At 47.1% G+C, this 21,468-nt stretch overlaps 1 protein-coding gene across 3 annotated transcripts in view; it reads right to left on the bottom strand.

Moving 5' to 3' along the window:
* Positions 1–18,656: 18,656 nt before the first annotated feature.
* SERTAD1 (SERTA domain containing 1) overlaps positions 18,657–21,468 on the bottom strand; it is a 44,221-nt gene continuing 41,409 nt past the window's right edge. For all 3 annotated transcript variants that reach the window (XM_030218918.1, XM_030218917.1, XM_030218919.1), the window contains exon 2: positions 18,657–21,182. In XM_030218918.1, the coding sequence (XP_030074778.1) occupies positions 20,390–21,178 (789 nt within the window). In that variant the 5' untranslated portion in view covers positions 21,179–21,182 and the 3' untranslated portion in view covers positions 18,657–20,389. The remainder of the gene's footprint in view (positions 21,183–21,468) is intronic.

Here is a 21,468-nt window from a genome sequence, read left to right as displayed (position 1 = left end):
GCCCGCGCGCACCGCGCATGCGCGGCCGTCTTCCCGCCCGAAACCGGCTCGAGCCGGCCAGTCTTCTTTTGTCCGCACTCGGTACGGTCGTGTTTTCGCCGTGTCGAGCCCCGGAAAGTCGACCTCGCGCGTCCAATTTGTTTTGAACGTGTTTTTTTCCTTCGGGAAAGCTTTGTCCTAGTCGGGAAGTGCTCCGGAAACCCCCCGCCGGGTTTCGTGTAAATCCTCCCCGTACTTCCAGCTTTTTTGCCCCGGTAAGTTTTCTTTCGTCGTCGGGGTAGGCCTCTTTTCGGCCTCGGTCGAGATTTTTTCTCCCTCTAAATTTGGTGCTTCAAATTTCGCCATTTCGGCTTTTGATTTCGCCGGCGTGATTTTTCCGCCCATGACATCGAAGCCTTCCAGCGGCTTCAAGAAGTGCACCCAGTGCGCCCGGGTTATCTCGCTCACTGATCGACACTCGTCGTGTCTTCAGTGTCTGGGGGCCGAGCACCGCCCTCAGAACTGCAGTCTGTGTTCCCTGCTTCAAAGGCGGACTCAGGTAGCGAGACTAGCCCAGTGAAACGTGTTGTTCTCGGGCTCTTCGTCGGCATCGGCACCGGGATCTTCGAGTGCATCGACGTCGTCAGCGTCCAGACCATCTTCCTCGGCCGCCCCTGCATCGAGTGCATCGAGGCATCGGGCCTCTGCATCGGCGCCGAGACATCGGATAGCTGCATCGACGTCGGTGGTACCAGGACCTCGTCTGCTGATGTCGTCGGACGGTGGTGCATCGGGTGGAGTGCAGGTGAGGGCTGTCCATTCCCCTGCTGGTGGCGGTGAGCCCTCGGGTGGGTCTCCGCCTACCCTGAGGGCTCCTGCGGTACAGCCCCCCCGAGATCGACCTTCTTCAGTCTCGGCCCCGAGGAAGCGACGGATGGATTCGACGTCCTCCTCGTCGGTGCCGGGGAGCTCCGGTGACATGCTTCGGAAGAAATCGAAGAAGCATCGACACCGGTCTCCTCCCCGTGTCGGCACCGAGAGCTCTGGGTCGCCGAGGGATTCGGCACCCAGCAGGCATCGGCACCGAGAGGACCGCTCACCCTCTGTTCAGGAGGTGTCGATGCGCTCCGCTCTGGACAGCCCGGAACAGCCTCCACGCCCGGAACAGGTACTGACGTCGACGCCTGCATCGACCTCTCAGCCTTTCTCTGCAGCCGCTCTAAACGAGAGCCTCCGGGCCGTTCTCCCAGAGATTCTGGGAGAGCTGTTGCGCCCTACCCCTCCGGTACCGGCGGTGCTTGCGCCACCGGTACCGTCGAGCGTGGCGCCGGCTGGCCCATCGCCCAGGTTGAGGTCCCCGACGTCGGTACCGCGTGCGGTACCGACCGCGGCCACCTCCCAGGAAGGCTCCCCGACTACGTCGGCGGAGGGAGCTTCGCCGATGCGGGCGAGGGAGTCTACCTCTCGACGCCCCCATCGTGGACGGGGTTCCACGGAGTCGAGCAGGGCGAGGTTGCAGACACAGGTCCGTGAACTTGTGTCTGACACCGAGGGTGAGGCCTCGTGGGAGGAAGAGGAAGATCCCAGATATTTCTCTGACGAGGAGTCTGAGGGTCTTCCGTCTGATCCCACTCCCTCTCCTGAGAGACAGCTTTCTCCTCCCGAGAGTCTGTCTTTTGCCTCCTTTGTCCGGGAGATGTCTACGGCCATCCCCTTCCCGGTGGTTGTGGAGGACGAGCCCAGGGCTGAAATGTTTGAGCTCCTGGACTATCCTTCTCCACCTAAGGAAGCGTCCACTGTTCCCTTGCACCATGTCCTGAAGAAGACATTGCTTGCGAACTGGACCAAGCCATTAACTAATCCCCACATTCCCAAGAAGATCGAGTCCCAGTACCGGATCCATGGGGACCCAGAGCTGATGCGCACTCAGTTGCCTCATGACTCTGGAGTTGTGGATTTGGCCCTAAAGAAGGCTAAGAGTTCTAGGGAACATGCTTCGGCGCCCCCGGGCAAGGACGCTAGAACCTTAGACTCCTTTGGGAGGAAGGCCTACCATTCCTCTATGCTCGTGTCCAAGATCCAGTCTTACCAGCTCTACACGAGCATACACATGCGGAATAATGTGCGGCAGTTGGCGGGCTTGGTTGATGCTCTTCCCCCTGAGCAAGCCAAGCCTTTTCAGGAGGTGGTCAGGCAGCTGAAGGCGTGCAGAAAATTCCTGGCCAGAGGAGTTTATGACACTTTTGATGTTGCGTCCAGGGCCGCTGCTCAAGGTGTGGTGATGCGCAGGCTCTCATGGCTGCGTGCCGCCGACCTGGAGAATAGAATCCAGCAGCGGATTACGGACTTGCCTTGCCGTGCGGATAACATTTTTGGCGAAAAAGTCGAGCAGGTGGTAGAGTCGCTCCACCAGCGGGACACCGCATTCGACAAGTTCGCCCGCCGGCAGCCTTCAGCTTCTACCTCTACAGGTAGACGATTTTTCGGGGGAAGGAAGACTGTTCCCTATACTTCTGGAAAGCGTAGGTACAATCCTCCTTCCCGACAGCCTGCGGCCCAGGCTAAGCCCCAGCGCGCTCGCTCTCGTCAGCAGCGTGCGAATCAGCAAGGCCCCGCGGCTCCCCAGCAAAAGCAAGGGGCGAGCTTTTGACTGGCTCCAGCAGAGCATAGCCGACATCCAAGTGTCAGTGCCGGGCGACCTGCCTGTCGGAGGGAGGTTGAAAGCTTTTCACCAAAGGTGGCCTCTCATAACCTCCGATCAGTGGGTTCTCCAAATAGTCCGGCAAGGATACACCCTCAATTTGGCCTCTCAACCTCCAAATTGTCCACCGGGAGCTCAGTCCTACAGCTTCCAGCACAAGCAGGTACTTGCAGAGGAACTCTCCGCCCTTCTCAGCGCCAATGCGGTCGAGCCCGTGCCATCCGGGCAAGAAGGGCTGGGGTTCTATTCCAGGTACTTCCTTGTGGAAAAGAAAACAGGGGGGATGCGTCCCATCCTAGACCTAAGGGCCCTGAACAAATATCTCGTAAAAGAAAAGTTCAGGATGCTTTCCCTGGGCACCCTTCTCCCCATGATTCAGCAAAACGATTGGCTATGCTCTCTGGACTTGAAGGATGCCTACACACACATCCCGATACTGCCAGCTCACAGACAGTATCTGCGATTTCAGCTGGGCGCACGCCACTTCCAGTACTGTGTGCTACCCTTTGGGCTCGCCTCTGCGCCCAGGGTGTTCACAAAGTGCCTAGCTGTGGTAGCAGCGGCGCTTCGCAGGCTGGGAGTGCACGTGTTCCCATATCTCGACGATTGGCTGGTGAAGAACACATCCGAGGCAGGAGCCCTGCAGTCCATGCAGATGACTATTCGCCTCCTGGAGCTACTGGGGTTTGTGATAAATTACCCAAAGTCCCATCTTCTCCCAGTGCAGAAACTCGAATTCATCGGAGCCCTGCTGGATTCTCGGACGGCTCGCGCCTATCTCCCAGAGGCGAGGGCCAACAACTTGTTGTCCCTCGTCTCGCGGGTGCGAGCGTCCCAGCAGATCACAGCTCGGCAGATGTTGAGATTGCTGGGCCACATGGCTTCCACAGTTCATGTGACTCCCATGGCCCGCCTTCACATGAGATCTGCTCAATGGACCCTAGCCTCCCAGTGGTATCAGGCCGCCGGGGGTCTAGAGGACGTGATCCACCTGTCCACGAGTTTTCTCGAATCCCTGTATTGGTGGACGATTTGCTCCAATTTGACTCTGGGACGTCCCTTCCAAATTCCTCAGCCTCAAAAAGTGCTGACCACGGATGCGTCTCTCCTGGGATGGGGAGCTCATGTCGATGGGCTTCACACCCAAGGAAGGTGGTCCCTCCAAGAAAGCGATCTACAGATCAATCTTCTGGAGTTGCGAGCGATCTGGAACGCTCTGAAGGCTTTCAGAGATCGGCTGTCCCATCAAATTATCCAAATTCAGACAGACAATCAGGTTGCCATGTACTATGTCAACAAGCAGGGGGGCACCGGATCTCGCCCCCTGTGTCAGGAAGCCGTCAGCATGTGGCTCTGGGCTCGCCGTCAAGGCATGGTGCTCCAAGCCACATATCTGGCAGGCGTAAACAACAGTCTGGCCGACAGGTTGAGCAGGATTATGCAACCTCACGAGTGGTCGCTCAATTCCCGTGTGGTGCGACAGATCTTCCAGGCGTGGGGCACCCCCCTGGTGGATCTCTTCGCATCTCAAGTGAACCACAAGGTCCCTCAGTTCTGTTCCAGGCTTCAGGCCCACGGCAGACTGGCGTCGGATGCCTTCCTCCTGGATTGGGGGGAAGGTCTGCTGTATGCTTATCCTCCCATTCCTCTGGTGGGGAAGACTTTGTTGAAACTCAAGCAAGACCGAGGCACCATGATTCTGATTGCTCCCTTTTGGCCGCGTCAGATCTGGTTCCCTCTTCTTCTGGAGTTATCCTCCGAAGAACCGTGGAGATTGGAGTGTTTTCCGACCCTCATCACGCAGGACGAAGGGGCTCTTCTGCATCCCAACCTCCAGTCCCTGGCTCTCACGGCCTGGATGTTGAGGGCGTAGACTTTGCCTCTTTGGGTCTGCCAGAGGGTGTCTCCCGCATCTTGCTTGCTTCCAGGAAAGACTCCACTAAGAGAAGTTACTTCTTTCATTGGAGGAGGTTTGCCGTCTGGTGTGACAGCAAGGCCCTAGATCCTCGCTCTTGTCCTACACAGACCCTGCTTGAATACCTTCTCCACTTGTCTGAGTCTGGTCTGAAGACCAACTCCGTAAGGGTTCACCTTAGTGCAATCAGTGCATACCATTACCAAGTGGAAGGTAAGCCGATCTCAGGACAGCCTTTAGTTGTTCGCTTCATGAGAGGTTTGCTTTTGTCAAAGCCCCCTGTCAAGCCTCCTACAGTGTCATGGGATCTCAATGTCGTTCTCACCCAGCTGATGAAACCTCCTTTCGAGCCACTGAATTCCTGCCATCCGAAGTACTTGACCTGGAAGGTCATTTTCTTGGTGGCAGTTACCTCGGCTCGTAGAGTCAGTGAGCTTCAGGCCCTGGTAGCCCAGGCCCCTTACACCAAATTTCATCACAACAGAGTAGTCCTCCGCACTCACCCTAAGTTTCTGCCAAGGTTGTGTCGGAGTTCCATCTGAACCAGTCAATTGTCTTGCCAACATTCTTTCCCCGTCCTCATTCCTGCCCTGCTGAACGTCAGCTGCACACATTGGACTGCAAGAGAGCATTGGCCTTCTATCTGGAGCGGACACAGCCCCACAGACAGTCCGCCCAATTGTTTGTTTCTTTTGATCCCAACAAGAGGGGAGTGGCTGTAGGGAAACGCACCATATCCAATTGGCTAGCAGATTGCATTTCCTTCACTTACGCCCAGGCTGGGCTGGCTCTTGAGGGTCATGTCACGGCTCATAATGTTAGAGCCATGGCAGCGTCGGTAGCCCACTTGAAGTCAGCCACCATGGAGGAAATTTGCAAAGCTGCGACGTGGTCATCTGTCCACACATTCACATCTCATTACTGCCTGCAGCAGGATACCCGACGTGACAGTCGGTTCGGGCAGTCAGTTCTTCAGAACCTGTTTGGGCTTTAGGATCCAACTCCACCCCCCGAGGGCCCTGTTTGTTCTGTTCCAGGCTACACTCTCAGTTAGTTGGTAAATTTTTTAGGTCAATCTCAGTTATGTCCTCGCCGTTGCGAGGCCCAATTGACCAATGTTGTTGTTTTGAGTGAGCCTGGGGGCTAGGGATACCCCATCAGTGAGAACAAGCAGCCTGCTTGTCCTCGGAGAAAGCGAATGCTACATACCTGTAGAAGGTATTCTCCGAGGACAGCAGGCTGATTGTTCTCACAAACCCGCCCGCCTCCCCTTTGGAGTTGTGTCTTCCCTTGAAGTGTATTGTCTTGCTACATACTGGACTGGCCGGCTCGAGCCGGTTTCGGGCGGGAAGATGGCCGCGCATGCGCGGTGCGCGCGGGCGCGCGAGGGCTAGCAAAGGACTTTGCTAGTGAAGTTTCCGATTGGAGGGGCTGCCGTGGACGTCACCCATCAGTGAGAACAATCAGCCTGCTGTCCTCGGAGAATACCTTCTACAGGTATGTAGCATTCGCTGTATTGTCAATGGAGAAGGGTAGTTAGTGGGGTTTCCCAGGGCTCTGTGCTGGGACCGCTGCTTTTTAACATATTTATAAATGACCTAGAGATGGGAGTAACTAGTGAGGTAATTAAATTTGCTGATGACACAAAGTTATTCAAAGTCGTTAAATCGCAGGAGAATTGTGAAAAGTTACAAGAGGACCTTACGAGACTGGGAGACTAAATGGCAGATGACATTTAATATGAGCAAGTGTAAAGTGATGCATGTGGGAAAGAGGAACCCAAATTATAGGTACGTCATGCAAGGTTTCACATTAGGAGTCACGGACCAAGAAAGGGATCTAGGTGTCATCATTGATGATACGTTGAAACCTTCTGCTCAGTGTGCTGCTGCGGCTAAGAAAGCAAATAGAATGCTAGGTATTATTAGGAAAGGAATGGAAAACAAAAATGAGGATGTTATAATGCCTTTGTATCACTCCATGGTGCTACCGCACCTCGAATATTGTGTTCAATTCTGGTCGCCGCATCTCAAAAAAGATATAGTGGAATTAGAAAAGGTGCAGAGAAGGGCAACGAAAATGATAAAGGGGATGGGCCGACTTCCCTATGAGGAAAGGCTAAAGCGGCTAGGGCTCTTCAGCTTGGAGAAAAAGCGGCTGAGGGGAGATATGATAGAGGTCCATAAAATAATGAGTGGAGTTGAACAGGTAGATGTGAAGCATCTGTTTACGCTTTCCAAAAATACTAGGACTAGGGGGCATGCGATGAAGCTACAATCTAGTAAATTTAAAACAAATCGGAGAAACTTTTTCTTTACTCAACGTGTAATCAAACTCTGGAATTCGTTGCCAGAGAATGTGGTAAAGGCAGTTAGCTTAGCGGAGTTTAAAAAAGGTTTGGATGGCTTTTTAAAGGAAAAGTCCATAGACTATTATTAAATGGACTTGGGAAAATCCACTATTTCTGGGATAAGCAGTATAAAATGTTTTGTACTTTTTGGGGATCTTGCCAGGTATTTGTGACCTGGACTGGCCACTGTTGGAAACTGGATGCTGGGCTTGATGGACATATGGTCTTTCCCAGTATGGCAATACTTATGTACTTATGAAGATCCCTAGCTGCTTCAGTCTTTCCTCATTGGGAAGTCATTCCATCCCTTTTATAATTTGTCACCCCTCTCTGTACCGTTTCTAATTCCACTACATCTTTTTTTGAGATACGGTGACCAGAATTGCACACAGTATTCAAGGTGAAGTCGCATTACAAATCTCTATTTACATAAACAACATTAATAGATTTCCCCCCCCCCCCCCCCCCAAACCACCCCTCATCTTCACTACAAAACTCTTCAGTCCAGTTTCATCTATAACACAGGAAAAAGAAATCAATCCAGGTTGGTCACCCAAATTCGTTGCTGCAAGGGCAGAAACCCATGAATGAATTATCCTATAACTCACAATAACTTGTCTCAGATGAGTTACTCTTGTGTGAAGATAATTATTGTCTAGCATGGCTCTGCTGCCAATCAGAATGCAGCCTTATTCACAGGACAATTAAAGAAAATTGCTGTGTGTCAACCTTCTGCATTCCAATTGGGTGATGGCTATGGTGCGGGTGAGGAACAATAGGGCTATTTTCAGGGTTTTAAAAAAATGTCCTAAGCCCCCAAGGACAGTGTGGTAGGTAAAATTAAAGAACTGATTAGCAGAGGAATTGCCTGCCTTGTCAGCCTAACCTGGCCTGGATGGGTTCAGCTCCTAAGGCCACTGATTTGCAGGTTATCTAGAACACAGCAGAGAGCCCAGCTACACAGGGTGTGGCAACCTAAGGGCTAATGACATTCCTGCAAACATTCCAGGCACACTGGGGTCTTGTGCCAAAAGCATGACTCTTAGGAGGAAGAATAAAAAAAAACACCCAGCAACCTACACACACTTACCTCCGCCTTGACTGTTAAACTAATCCTTTTGCCATAAAAGGAGAGCTCCAACTTCCTGGCAGCAAAGACATTTCTTACACAATACCAGCTTTAAAAAGCAGAAGAGCCATGTGCGGAAACACTCCAACCACATTTTAAAATCATGTTTTCCAGTTAGGTTTATGCTCTCCCTCTGGCAGCTGTTTCCTCCTCCTTGTCAAGGCTCCACAGCACTGCCGCCCACGGTATCCTCCATGAAAGCTGTGTGTAGTACCCAAAGTCTAAGCGTGCTTTGGCACTGGGCAGCCACCAGCCTTTTTGCCTATAGGCATGCTACACCTGTCAAGTGAATGGAGAACAGAGCTTCAGGCCTCAAGTTCTTAATTTCACCACGTACTTAGTCTCCCCAAAACAGGGTAAATAAGCCATGGATTTGACATACACTTTTCTGTGGTGCAACTAAAGCGGTTTACAAATAGTATAAGCAGGTACTTTCTCTGTCCTTAGTGGGCTCACAAACTAAGGGGCCCTTTCACTAAGCTGCATTAGGCACTAATGTACAACCAGTGCAGCTTAAAATGGTGTACTGCAGGTCATGCATTTGTAATTTTTTTTTTGAGAGGGCATGTCTCAGGGTGGAGAATGGGTGTTCAACATAAGAAGGTAAGAATAGCCATACCGGGTCAAACCAATGGTCCATCTAGCCCAGTATCCTGCTTCTAACAGTGGCCAATCTAGGTCACAAGTACCTGTCAGAATCCCAAATAGTAGCAAGATTCCAGAACCCCAAAGAGTATCAAGATTCCAGAATCCCAAAGTGTAGCAAGATTCCAGAATCATAAGCAGTAGCAAGATTCCGGAACCCCAAGGAGTAGCAAGATTCTGGAACCACAAAGAGTAAGAAGATTCCATGCTATCAATCCCATGGCAAGCAGTGGCTTCCCCATGAAGAGAAGCAAGACAGTTCGTCAGTGGCAGCTGGTTAGCTGTGGAGCACTGCGGTTGCAGTGACAAATTCCCGTGCCGTGCATTTTGGTACGGTGGGAGAGGCAGGAGAGTGCACTTCGTAATGTCTGGGTTTTCTGTCTACTGCTTTGGCAAGACCTAATTTTACCTTAGCCACGGTGATGTAGGTTTTAATGCCCCTGTATAAGTCGTTGGTGAGGCCCCACCTGGAGTATTGTGCTCAGTTTTGGAGGCCGTATCTTGCTAAGGATGTAAAAAGAATTGAAGCAGTGCAAAGAAAAGCTACAAGAATGGTATGGGATTTGCATTACAAGGCGTATGAGGAGAGACTTGCGGACCTGAACATGTATACCCTGGAGGAAAGGAGAAACAGGGGTGATATGATACAGACGAACCTTTTCCAGAGATGGGAAGGCGGTAGAACTAGAGGACATGAAATGAGATTGAAGGGGGGGCAGACTCAAGAAAAATGTCTGGAAGTATTTTTTCACGGAGAGAGTGGTGGATACTTGGAATGCCCTCCCGCGGGAAGTGGTGGAGATGAAAACGGTAATGGAATTCAAACATGCGTGGGATAAACATAAAGGAATCCTGTTCAGAAGGAATGGATCTTCAGAAGCTTAGCCGAGATTGGGTGGCAGAACCGTTGGTGGGAGGTGGGGCTGGTGGTTTGGAGGCGGGGCTAGTGCTGGGCAGACTTCTGCGGTCTGTGCCCTGAAAATGGCAAATACAAATCAAGGTAAGGTATACACAAAAAGTAACATATGAGTTTATCTTATTGGGCAGACTGGATGGACCGTGGTCTTTTTCTGCCGTCATCTACTATGTTACTATCCAGCTTATTTTTGAAGGAGATCGCCAGCCATCTTCAGACACAAATCGGGCGATGGCCGGCAATCTCCTGAACCCAGCCAAATCGGTATAATCGCGGTATAATCGAAAGCCGATTTTGGCCAGCGCCAACTGCTTTCCATTGCGGAGCCAGCCAAACTTCAAGGGGGCGTGTCGGTAGGGTAGCGAAGGCAGGATGGGGCATGGTCACGAGATGGCCGGCTTTGCCCGATAATGGAAAAAAGAAAGCCGGCCCTGATGAGCATTTCGCCGGCTTCACTTGGTCCCTTTTTTTTCAGGACCAAGCTTCTAAAAGGTGCCCCAACTGACCACCGGAGGGAATCGGGGACTACCTCCCCTTACTCCTCCAGTCTTCACCAACTCCCTCCCACCCAAAAAAAAAATATATATTTTTTGCCAGCCTCAAATGTCATACCCAGCTCCCTGACAGCAGTATGCAGGTCCCTGGAACAGTATTTAGTGGGTGCAGTGCACTTCAGGCAGGTGGACCCAGGCGCATCCCCCCCCCCCCACCTGTTACACTTGTGGTGGTAAATGTTAAGCCAAAACCCACTGTACCCACATGTAGGTGCCCCCCTTCATCCCTAAGGGCTATGGTAATGGTGTACAGTTGTGGGGAGTGGGTTTTGGGGGGATTTGGGGGGCTCAGCACCCAAGGTAAGGGAGCTATGCACCTGGGAGCTATTTTTGAAGTCCACTGCAGTGCCCCCTAGGGTGCCTGGTTGGTGTCCTGGCATGTCAGGGGGACCAGTGCACTACAAATGCTTTCTCCTCCCATGACCAAATGCCTTGGATTTGGCCGGGTTTGAGATCGCCGGTATTAGTTTTCATTATCGTCAAAAACCGATGTCGGCCATCTCAAACCCGGCCATCTCTGACATTTGGCCGGCCCCAACCGTATTATCGAAACAAAAGATGGCCAGCCATCTTTTTCGATAATACGGTTCGGGGCTGCTTTTTGCGGCGCCGGCCATCTATTTGTCCGGCACCATTCGATTATGTCCCTCCATGTCTATCTCAAAATAGCAGATTTTGGACTTTGCCTCCAGGAACTTGTCCAAACCTTTTTTAAACCCAGAGACGCTAACCACTGTTACTACATCCTCTAGGGAAGTTCCAGAGCTTAACTATTCGTTGAGTAAAAAAATATTTCCTCCTATTTGTTTTAAAAGTATTTCCATTTAGTTTGAGTGTTCCCTGGTCTTTGTACTATTTGAAAGAGTAAGAAATCGATTCACTTCTATTCGTTCTACACCACTCAGGATTTTGTAGACCTCAAATCATATCTCCCCTCTTTTCCAAGCTGAAGAGCCCTAACCGCTTTAGCCTTTCCTCATTTGTGAGGAGTTCCAACCCCTTTATCAGTTTGGTCAGAGTTCTTTGAACTTTTTCTAATTCTGCTATATCTTTTGTAAGATACGGTGACCAGGACTGAATGCAATATTTATTTAAGCATTTATATACCAGCTACACCTAAGTGGTTTACATTTTTTTAATCTAAGTAGTACCTTGGGCAATGGAGGGTTAAGTGATTTACCCAGAGTCATATGGAGCTACAGCGGGAATTGAACCTGGTTCCTCAGGATCTCAACCCACTGCCGACCATTAGGCAGCAGTGGGAATCGAACCTGGTTCCCCCAGGTCCACAATCTGCTGCACTAACCATTAGGCCAATCCTCCACTCCATGGTGCGACCTCAAGATGAGGTCACACCACTGAGCACTAATTAGTTAAAACAGCTACATTAACATGCGTTAATGGGTTAGGGCAGGAATATCACATGAGCCCTTACTGCCTAACAAAATACCAAGCACAGCCATGGTTTGGTAGAAGCCGTCTGGCACAGGATTATATATATAAGCGAGTCTATCGATGGTTCGGATGAGCAACAGAAACCACGAGGCAATTATATGACATTCGAAATATAGAAGTTAATTAATTAAAACTAAAAACTCTATATAAAAAAAAAAGGTGAACAACATAAAACTTACCAACATAGGTAGGAAGGGGGTCAGTCGATGATTACAACTGTCACAAGATAGGGGTTTACCTTCATTGGAGGATTAAACTACCCCGGTGACCATAAAGCACCACAGTGCTATAGGTCAGTTGATTGAAGACATTTGAGGCTCATTTGGGTAATCTACTATTTTTGTATTGAATACACAATGGGGTGGCAGCAAGTGCAGACACAGTGATGAAACATTACCACATGGCCATTAATAGAAAAAATTAGAAAACCTGCACAAGGACGTGCAAAGGCCACTTTTACCGCAGTTAGTATTTATCTTTGTACCTGGAGCAAAGGAGGGTTAAGTGACTTGCCCAGTGTCACAAGGAGCAGCAAAGGAAATCAAACATTCCCTAGGTTCTCAGCCCACTGCACTAACGGGCAGGGATCATTTCCTTCTACAAACGGGATAAAATCCAGAACGCAAAAACAAAACAAGTCTTCAGTAATACAAATTTCATTCCAAGTTGTGTTCCACAAATTTATTTTATTATAAATAATCATAAAGAATAATATGCCTTGATCACTTAAAAAAAAAAAATCAAAAATACAGAATACAATCTAAAAATGGTACAGCTTGATGTACATAATTTAAACAAACCCAAACCTATGCCTATGTTTACTAAGGTGTGCTATAGGTGCGTTAGCATTTTTAACATGTGTAAATGGTTTATGTGCGTTACACGCTAACGTGCTTATAGAAATGTATAGGCGTGTTAGCGTTTAACAAGCCTTAACTTTAAAGGCACGTTAGAAATGTTAATGCACTTTAGTAAACATACCCCTTAGACACTGAACATACATCACACAAACATTTAAACGGAAAAAGTGCACTGAAGGACATACAAACACCGAGACAAGAGAAGGAAATATGGACTGTGGAATCCCCTAAGTGTGAACGTGATGGGCAGCAATTCTATAAATGACCCTAAAAGTTAGGGGTCAATGGGGCTGTGGAAGAGTGGGGGTAAGGGAAGGGAGGGCGGGGGGAAAATGGATAAAAAAATGGATGTTGACATAGTATGTTTGTTGAGGATTTGAAAATGTTCAAAAGACAGTCAGGCGTATTTTCAAAGCACTTAGCCTCCCAAAGTTCCATAGAAACTTATGGAACTTAGCCTCCCAAAGTGCTTTGAAAATATGCCTATAAGTCTCTCTGTGTTTGTTACTTAGACTGTACAATAAAAATCTTTAAATTAAAAAAAAAAAAAAAGTTAGGGGTCAAAAAAACTGGGTGCTACACTGACGGTCTGTAATGGCAGAGTTGCACACCAAACCTGTGACAGAATACGTCCTGCACTTATGCGCGACCACTCCCATCAATGTTTACATTCTATAAATTGCGCACAGGCAGCGTCTGAATGCCCCTCCCACATTAACATCCCTTTGCAGCTGTGCTATAGAAATGAAATGCTCGGTATATTGAATAGGGGTCTAAGTCAGTTTATTTTATTTGTTGCATTTGTATCCCACATTTTCCCACCTATTTGCAGGCTCAATGTGGCTTACATTGTTCCGTAATGGCGATCGCCAGTTCCGGAATGAGAAATACAAAGTGGTATTGCATTAAAGTTCGTAAGTAATAGCAGTTATGTCTGCAACTTGCTAATTTGTGTTCCTTACTCCCATTATTGATATTTATTGCCAATTTAGCACTAGCTGGCTAACTAGCCCCCCCTTTACAAAGGCAATGCTGACACTTTGAATGGGTTGCATCGACATTACCGCACCAGCAGCTGCTAGCGCGGCTTTTTTTTTTTTTAAATGGGGGTATTATAAATGCTTAAAATTTCTCCTATAAAAATTACCCCATGTGAACAAGTCAGCACGAGAAGAACATGTCTTTGTATACGACTTTAGTGTAGGCAGAGTACAGGGCTGCAATTTAAACATGCATTTAAAAAAAATATACACAACGGTGCATAATGGGCCAGATTCTATATAATGGCACCTAAAAAAAATCCACGTGGTAAAGATTTCCGAGTAAGCGTATTCTATAAGCGGCGCCTAGATTTAGGCGCAGTATATAAAATACGCTTAGGCGGAAATCCTGGCGCCTAAAACTATGCGTGTACCATTTTGGCCAATGAAAACATGGCCTACATCCCTGCACTGGGCCATATTCTATAACTGCGTACGTAAATTTTGGAACACCCACAAAATGCCCATAGCCACGCTCCGTTTGAACTGCGTGCTTTATAACTTAGGCACAGTTCATTACAGAATACGCTTAACAAGTTGGTGCGCATACATTCTAAATAATGCCAATTAGTGCTCACTACTGCTTGTTATGTGCCGTTATCAACGCTTTTTAGCTTAAGCCAATTAAGTTACGCGCACTATTACAGAATACGCCTGGATTTCAGCATGGACCTCTAGGCGCACTATATAGAATCCGGGGGAATATAGGAATGTACCGCTGCTTGGGGGCAATTAGTTGGTAATTAAATTTAAGAAGTAATTATTGGTGCTAATTAGAAGTTAACACACATAACTGTCCTTAGTCATGATTCTAAATATTGACCCTTATAGATTCTATATATGGTGACTAAAGTTGCACGCAAAAATCAGTGCGCCTAGCTGATTTGCACGCACAACTTAATTAAGCCAATCAGCACTAATTGGCTAACCAATTACTGGCGCTAATTGAACTTAATTTGGAGTTAAGCACATGTCATATTCCATAACAATGGGTGCGTAGCTCCTGTAACACGCAATTTCAAAGGGGGGGGAGAGCGTTCCTAAGAATTACACACATTACAATATACCCGATCCGGTCTTTACACCTTGTTTCAGCAGGCAACTTAAGTTAGACCCAGATTAGCCGCTTAGGCGCCATTCTATAGAGTGTGGCTAACCGTTATAGCATAGCACTCCACCCATAATTTTTCCATGCCGATTTTTCAGCTCAATTTACTGAATCTAGTCCCGCGTGTGCAAATTCCACAGTGCAACTGCAAAGGGGAGGGGGGTACCCAGCACTTACATGCACGTATTATAGATGATTAGCGGTTATGCACCTATCTTTAGGCAACCTATAGAGCATTGCCCCCTTGGTGTTGACCTGTAGACGTGAGTACTGAAATAACCAACAACGGCAGCTCACCATGAATATAAAATGGAATGGGGTGGGGAGGGAAGAGAGAAATGGAGGATTAAAGTCCAGCATCATCCTTACAATTTTATTTCTAAATGCAAGTAAAATGGCTTTTGCTTCAGTCCCAAAAAGCACTAGGTGACACTTAACGACCAGCTGTCCAGCCAAGAAAAATGTTCTTCAGCTGGTAAGCACCAAGCATGTGTTACCTTCACTTTTAAAAATCAGACTACAGGGCCATCATAATTCATTTTGTGTGAAAATATCAGCATTCCTGTTTCAGCTGGAATGCGTTGTTGGTTTCCTGGAGTCAAACCAAATTCTTCCAGTCCAAGCAAAAGTGCTAACCACATATATATATATTTTTTTTTAAATCATTTGAAGAATAGCACATTTTTATGCTGCAAAAAAAAAAAAAAAAAACTGTACTGCAGCGTGAAGCGCTGAATGGAAAGCTGTACACTCATCAGTTTTCTGAGGCCCTGCCATCACTGCTCAGTAATTTGTTAGCTTATGGCTAACCCTCTTGAAGTTGTTATCAAAAATGACCGAAGATGGCAACACGTTTGAGTCTGAACTACTGAGACATGGCCTGGTGTGTGCAAGAGTCCTCTTGGGCAGATGCATGTGTGACCTTGAAGGACACAATGTGGGATGCAGCAGCCCTAGGAGACTTGTCCTTGAAAAGTGTCTGTCTCTTTTTAAATTGAAAAAAAAATCATTCAATTAATTTGTCCCAGACTCAGAATGCCATGCACTGCCCATTGGTCCTCGTTACACCAACTGCATCTGATCTAATTAAATAAAAGTAGCAAGATGGTCCCAGTAGCTGATTTCTACATCTGAAGTTCTGCCCAAGGGGCCTCTGTATTTCTTAGTGCAGCCTAGCGCTTGCCCAGCAGGAAAAATGGGGAGAAAAGCTAACAGTATATAGCTCCTTTGAAAAGAGCTCCTCTGCTGAACTGTGGGCCGAGACCGTTATCATCTCTGTGTAGCTTCTCCTTACAGAAATAGCAATCCAGATTCAGCTTTGTGACGTCTTACAGCAGTTGACATCGGCTTAGAAGCTGCTGCAGGAATCAGACCATCAAAGCAAGCAATCCTGCTAAATTAGGAACTGATGTCAGCACTGGACACATGAGCAAATATGGAAAGTTCAGATAGGCCCTAGAAAGAGACAATGGCAGCATGCAAGCAGGCTGAACATATCCCAGCAAACCTCACTTCTATCTCTCCATAGCATTTCTTTCATTCTCATCCACACACCACCTCAATAATTGCTTCAAGTGTCTAACATACAACACTTCAATGCCTACTTATGCTCTTCTATCCCCATAAAACTGCAGCCTTGTACCTCAAGTCATACCTATAATTTGGAAAGTAATGAAAAGTAGATTTAATAAACTGCTGTTTGGATTACAGAATGACAAGGGGATGGGGCCAAGGCCAAACACTGTCTCCGTATCGTTCTCTAAAAGCTTGAGCCTAACCTTAAAACAGGCTGTTCCAACTAGATGGAACAGCATCTGTAAAGCGTTAGTATCAATATATTGACACATCTTAGACAACTGAATTCAAAGATTAAAAAAAACTGCAGAAGCTGCTTTTGGATTTAAATGAAGCACCGTTAAATGACATTATTTGTGTCTTGTCTGCCTTTGATGAGGCAACAAAAATCTTATCTGCTGATCAGACTCCTACCATCTGCAACGTTCTGCCATCACAGGCCCAATTGCTCAAGCATCTCACTGTTACTGCAACAGATTCATCCATTATTGCCATCCTCAAGGAGCATTTCCAACACCTACATCTGAAAGACAATCCCAGATGATGTAAAAACACAGGCAACCGAATCTTTGAGAAGGCTGTACCAAAACCAGATCAAAATGGAAGGCTCAAATCCATCAACATCTCAGGATCCTCTATAATTGACATTCCCAGAAAGCGTTGCATCTGGAGACGAGCCCCCCCCCCCCCCCAAAAGAAGAAAAATGGATGGTAGCAGTTTTCCGAGCAACATTTCTAGAACAATGCCTCCTTTGAAGACTATTGTTAATGAATTGGATGGTTATTTATGTTCAAGTGATGAAGACGATGATGTTTTGAATTTTTGGAAAAACAAGCAAAAGTGCTGGCCACAACTGGCAAAACTTGCACAGCAGATCCTGTGTATTCCTAATACCAGGACATTTTCTATTGCGAGAAGGACTGTGGAAGACAGGAGAGCTAGACTGAATCCTGAGATTGTTGATGACTTGTTATTCATCCACAGATTAAAAAATTTTAACAGTGCTCCATAGAGCATATTTCTTCATCCCCACCCCCCAACACATACAGAGCGGGTTTTATTTTGTCCCCCTGGCCATTTTAACAGGGTGGTTTAGGGTTTCTTGGGGTAGTAGAAGTCCAATACCGTTAGGGTTAGGGTGGTAGAGGGTGGCAAGGGGGGGGAGGGGCAGTTGTACAGCATATTGTTGCTTTTTATACTTTAAAGAAAAGATTTAAATATAAAATCTTAAGTGTTTGAGGCTTGTGCAGATGAGGACAGAGCCTACAGCAATAGGAACAAACTCTGTCCCTGTGTCATTTTCTAGTTTGGATAGAACCCAAACTAAAGGCATATGGTAGGGAAGGTCTATAGGTACCAACCAGAGGAAAGGGAAGGAAAAAAAGTATTTTTTCTTTATATGCAGAACATCACAGCATGTTAGGAGAGTACTTCTTAATCAGACTGGACCAGGGAAGGGTGTCACCACCAACACCAATGTAATCTATTACTAAAAGAAGGTTACAGAACTCTGCTCAGAAGAAAAAAAGGGCCAAAACTCCAAGACAACAATTTGTTAAAACCAGGGGCATAGCCAACCCTCCAATTTTGGGGGTGTGCACCTGTGGACTGGGGAGAGGAGAAGGGGCAACATATTCCTCTCTCCCCCCCCCCCCCATGACAGCCTTACCTTTGCTGGCGGGGACAGCCAAGCCAAAGCAATAGGGTGCCTCTGCTCCCCTCTTTCTCAGCAGCTTCCATTGGAACTTTTCACACATGCTCAGAGCATGCATGAGAGTCTTACTGTCAGCGCCTGAAGGCACGCCACTGATGTCTTCAGGAAAGAAGCAGGCGAGAAGGAGGGGAACAGAAACACTATTTATTTGGCTGGCAGGGCTTTGGCAGCCCCAGCCACAAAGGTAAAGGAATACTGCAGTTCTGACAAAGTGAACACAAAGAATAGGAATAGCTGGGGCTTAAATGTGAAAATAGGTAGTAGGTAGCCAAAACTGCATAGGCATTGAGCTTAGAGACCCATCACCCCACAACCATGCTAGAAGACCATTAGAATAGTTCCCTTGCAGGCTTCACAACTTCCCCATAGTCTGTATTAAATGTTACAGGACCCATTCCGCCATGAAACTACTACAAAATGGGTTTCTTCAGTTTCAGTAGAGAAAATGGGGTAGGAGAGGGTGCAGTCAACGTAGCCTGACTGGGTTTTAGTAAAAGTCTTTGCCATTATTCCGCCCCAGGATGTTGATAACAGGAGACGGCATGTCACGTCACAAGACTGAAGCCCATCTCCACCCACGGTGGTTTTAATTCTCCCAGTACAGCTGCCATCTTGGTACACCCCAAAATGTAATCCAGATGCCAAGTTCCACCTACTGGCTTCAGCCCACACATCACTGCAGCGCTCTGGAAAACTCTCACCTTGAGGAAAGCGGTGACTGGCTGGAGCTGTACACAGTATACCAAGAATCAAAACAAAAACAAACATTAAGAAATACTAGAAAGAAGAATAAGCTTGCACACAAGGCCATATGTGAAGCAGAATGCGAGACAATTAGAGTAAGAGAGTAGTAAACATTATAACAGACTTCCAGTACAGGTTACAGGGGCAAAACAGTTGCAAGCAAACATGGGACAGAGAAATAAAAGAGTCCCAAGTGGCAGAGGGCAAGAGAATACAGATCAAATGGCAGATAAGATAAAGCAAATTCTTCTTTTATACTAACCTGCACTCTCATAGCTGCTACAGAGCGCCTCAAGACACAAAAGCCAGCTCTTGCTCTGAGTGCAAATTGGTAATTGGGTCTTACACACCTAGTTAAGAGTTCAGCTAAAAGAATCCCATTTTTTACCCCAGACCTGCCCTCTGAACCATAGGGGGAAATGTGGGGTTTGCACGAGTAGTCACATGACCCAAAGTTTTTTCAGCAGGAAGGGCTAACTTGATACGGACTCTAAGGGTTGTTTTCTTTAAATGTGCAACTCACCCCTAGGTGAAGCATGATATCAAACACAGGAATACACAAGAATACCAGTATTAGTGCTAAAGGAATTCAGCATCTGAGATCACATGTGTAACTTCACTTTAGTATAATGAATTAAAGATTGGCCAACTGCGGTACTCTATAGCGTCTTTTAACCAACATGGTCAACCTTACCCCCAGACTATTTATGGAGTCAAAAGGGATCCTGTTCACCATATTTTGTACATTGACAGTGCAAAAGCCTAATTGATCCTAGATATTTATGACATTAATAAGAATTTAAGAACTAACCATCTAGGGAGCAATGGCAGGAAGCTACAGGTCATGCAGACAGACATTAGAAGCACAACCCTCCAACAACATTGATTTTTGCAATAAATCCTTTCCTACCGCAAAAGAAATAAAATTGACCCCAGCTTAGCACTGGCTGTTTTTCATGAGATGCTGGGAACCACTGGATTACAAAGTCCTGAGGGACTTCAGAGCCAGTCACATTTTCAGGATATCCACAATAGCTCTTCATGGGAGAGATGTGCATACAATGGAGGCAGTCCATGTAAATCTCTCCCATGAATATTCATTTTGAATATCCTGAAAACCTGACTGGCTGGGGAAGCATTGCTATATTCAGAGAACATGCACAGCTCTCTCCACCTCGTGATTAAAGCAGTCTGATCTACACAGCTTTAAATAAGTTAAATATTAAAAATAGAGCACTTCATAATATACCTCCATCTAAGGAATTACTTGCTTGTAATAACTTTTCTTTGCTAATTTCTTTACCGTAAACGCATAACAACCACTTGTTACATTTGGCGAGCCACACCCAAGAGAACAGTTTGTACACTTCTGCCTCAAAGTGGTATTGTATTTGAACACGCAGAGGTCTGGCTACCAGGTTTTGTTCTTGAGATTCCAGTGGAATCAGTATTACCCAGACTTGGATAATAAAATATGCAGGGTGCACTTTGAGGATTACAGACTCTTCCTGTGACATCAGTGCAGTCCCAACTGTTTCTGATTTTAATTAATTTTATCAACCCTTCCAGTACAAATAAATTAGAGTAAGGAAGCTTTGGGGTAGTAGGGTCCCCCGCTCTGCTTATTTACAACCATCTAAAACACACCCATGATGTAGGAAGCTGATTTTAATACTGTTCAGTTGCCCAGTTCTGCCATCTCATCAGCAGGCTTGGGTCCCTACAAGTACATCCATTAAATAATCCAATTCTGTCAGCTCCAGTTTCCCGTTCTGTCCACTGGTCAAAGGCTTTACTTCAGTGTCCTCTGTGTTGGCAAATGCTTTAAAATTCACTAGGCTAGAGGGAGACCATGGCTCACAGTCATACATGGAAGTATCGATGTCCTCAAAGATGTCCTGGAAATTATCCTCTAGCAAGTAGCTGCCGGAGCTGAGAATTTCTAAAGGTGCAGGTGAGGCAGGAGCAGACTGAACAGGCTCCACTTTTGCTCCTTCCAGGCTCCCTCCGCTGACCTTCAGAGAGTCAATGGGATCGTCCGGTAGGGGTAAGGGGTGAGAATTACTACTCGGCCCCTCCACTTGGTTTAAGTCTTCCAGCATGGTAGAAACAGAGGCATACCAAGAGGTATCACAGTTGGAGAGGAGAAGATCATCCCCCTGGATCTGTCGCCTACAGATATCCAAGTCTTCCCTGGATGAAGTCATCAGTGGTGCGGGGCTGCTGGCTGCTCTCCAGGTGTTTGCCTGGTGGCTCGGCTCTACTCTAACATCACCTTGCAGACGACGCAAGGTGTTTGCCACAAGAACCAGATGTCGTAAATTGGGCTCCACGTGGCCTAAGCTCCGATGCAACTTCAGCAGGGAGAGGTTTAGCAGAGAGGGTGAAGGCACAGTTGTCACTGGGTCCCTGCAACCTCCCACTGCATCTGGAGGAAAATCCGTTCTGCCACTCATCTCGCTGTACTTTCGTTTAATGCCTTTGGCCAACATGAATCTAAAAAAGAAAAAAATAAAATAAAGAAATAAAATTAATTTTTGTTCAGGTTGCATTTATTTGTTATACCACTAAGGTAAGCCAACATCATAGCAGTGCACAATATCAATATTAGGAGAGGCTTAAGGAAAAGACCTAGAAATATAGATAGGACAGCAGAAAAGAGGGGGGGGGGGGGGGGGGGGGGGTCAAAGACCAGACCATATAGCAAGAACCAAGCTATTTTATTCAAAGTGAGTTCAAATATGTTCTTACAAAGGCCTTACTGATTCCAACTGCATCCAAA

Source organism: Microcaecilia unicolor, chromosome 11, assembly GCF_901765095.1.
Source record: "Microcaecilia unicolor chromosome 11, aMicUni1.1, whole genome shotgun sequence".
Lineage (NCBI taxonomy): Eukaryota > Metazoa > Chordata > Amphibia > Gymnophiona > Siphonopidae > Microcaecilia > Microcaecilia unicolor.
Note: the sequence above shows the minus strand (reverse complement) of the source record. Positions and strands in the feature narration are given on the sequence as shown.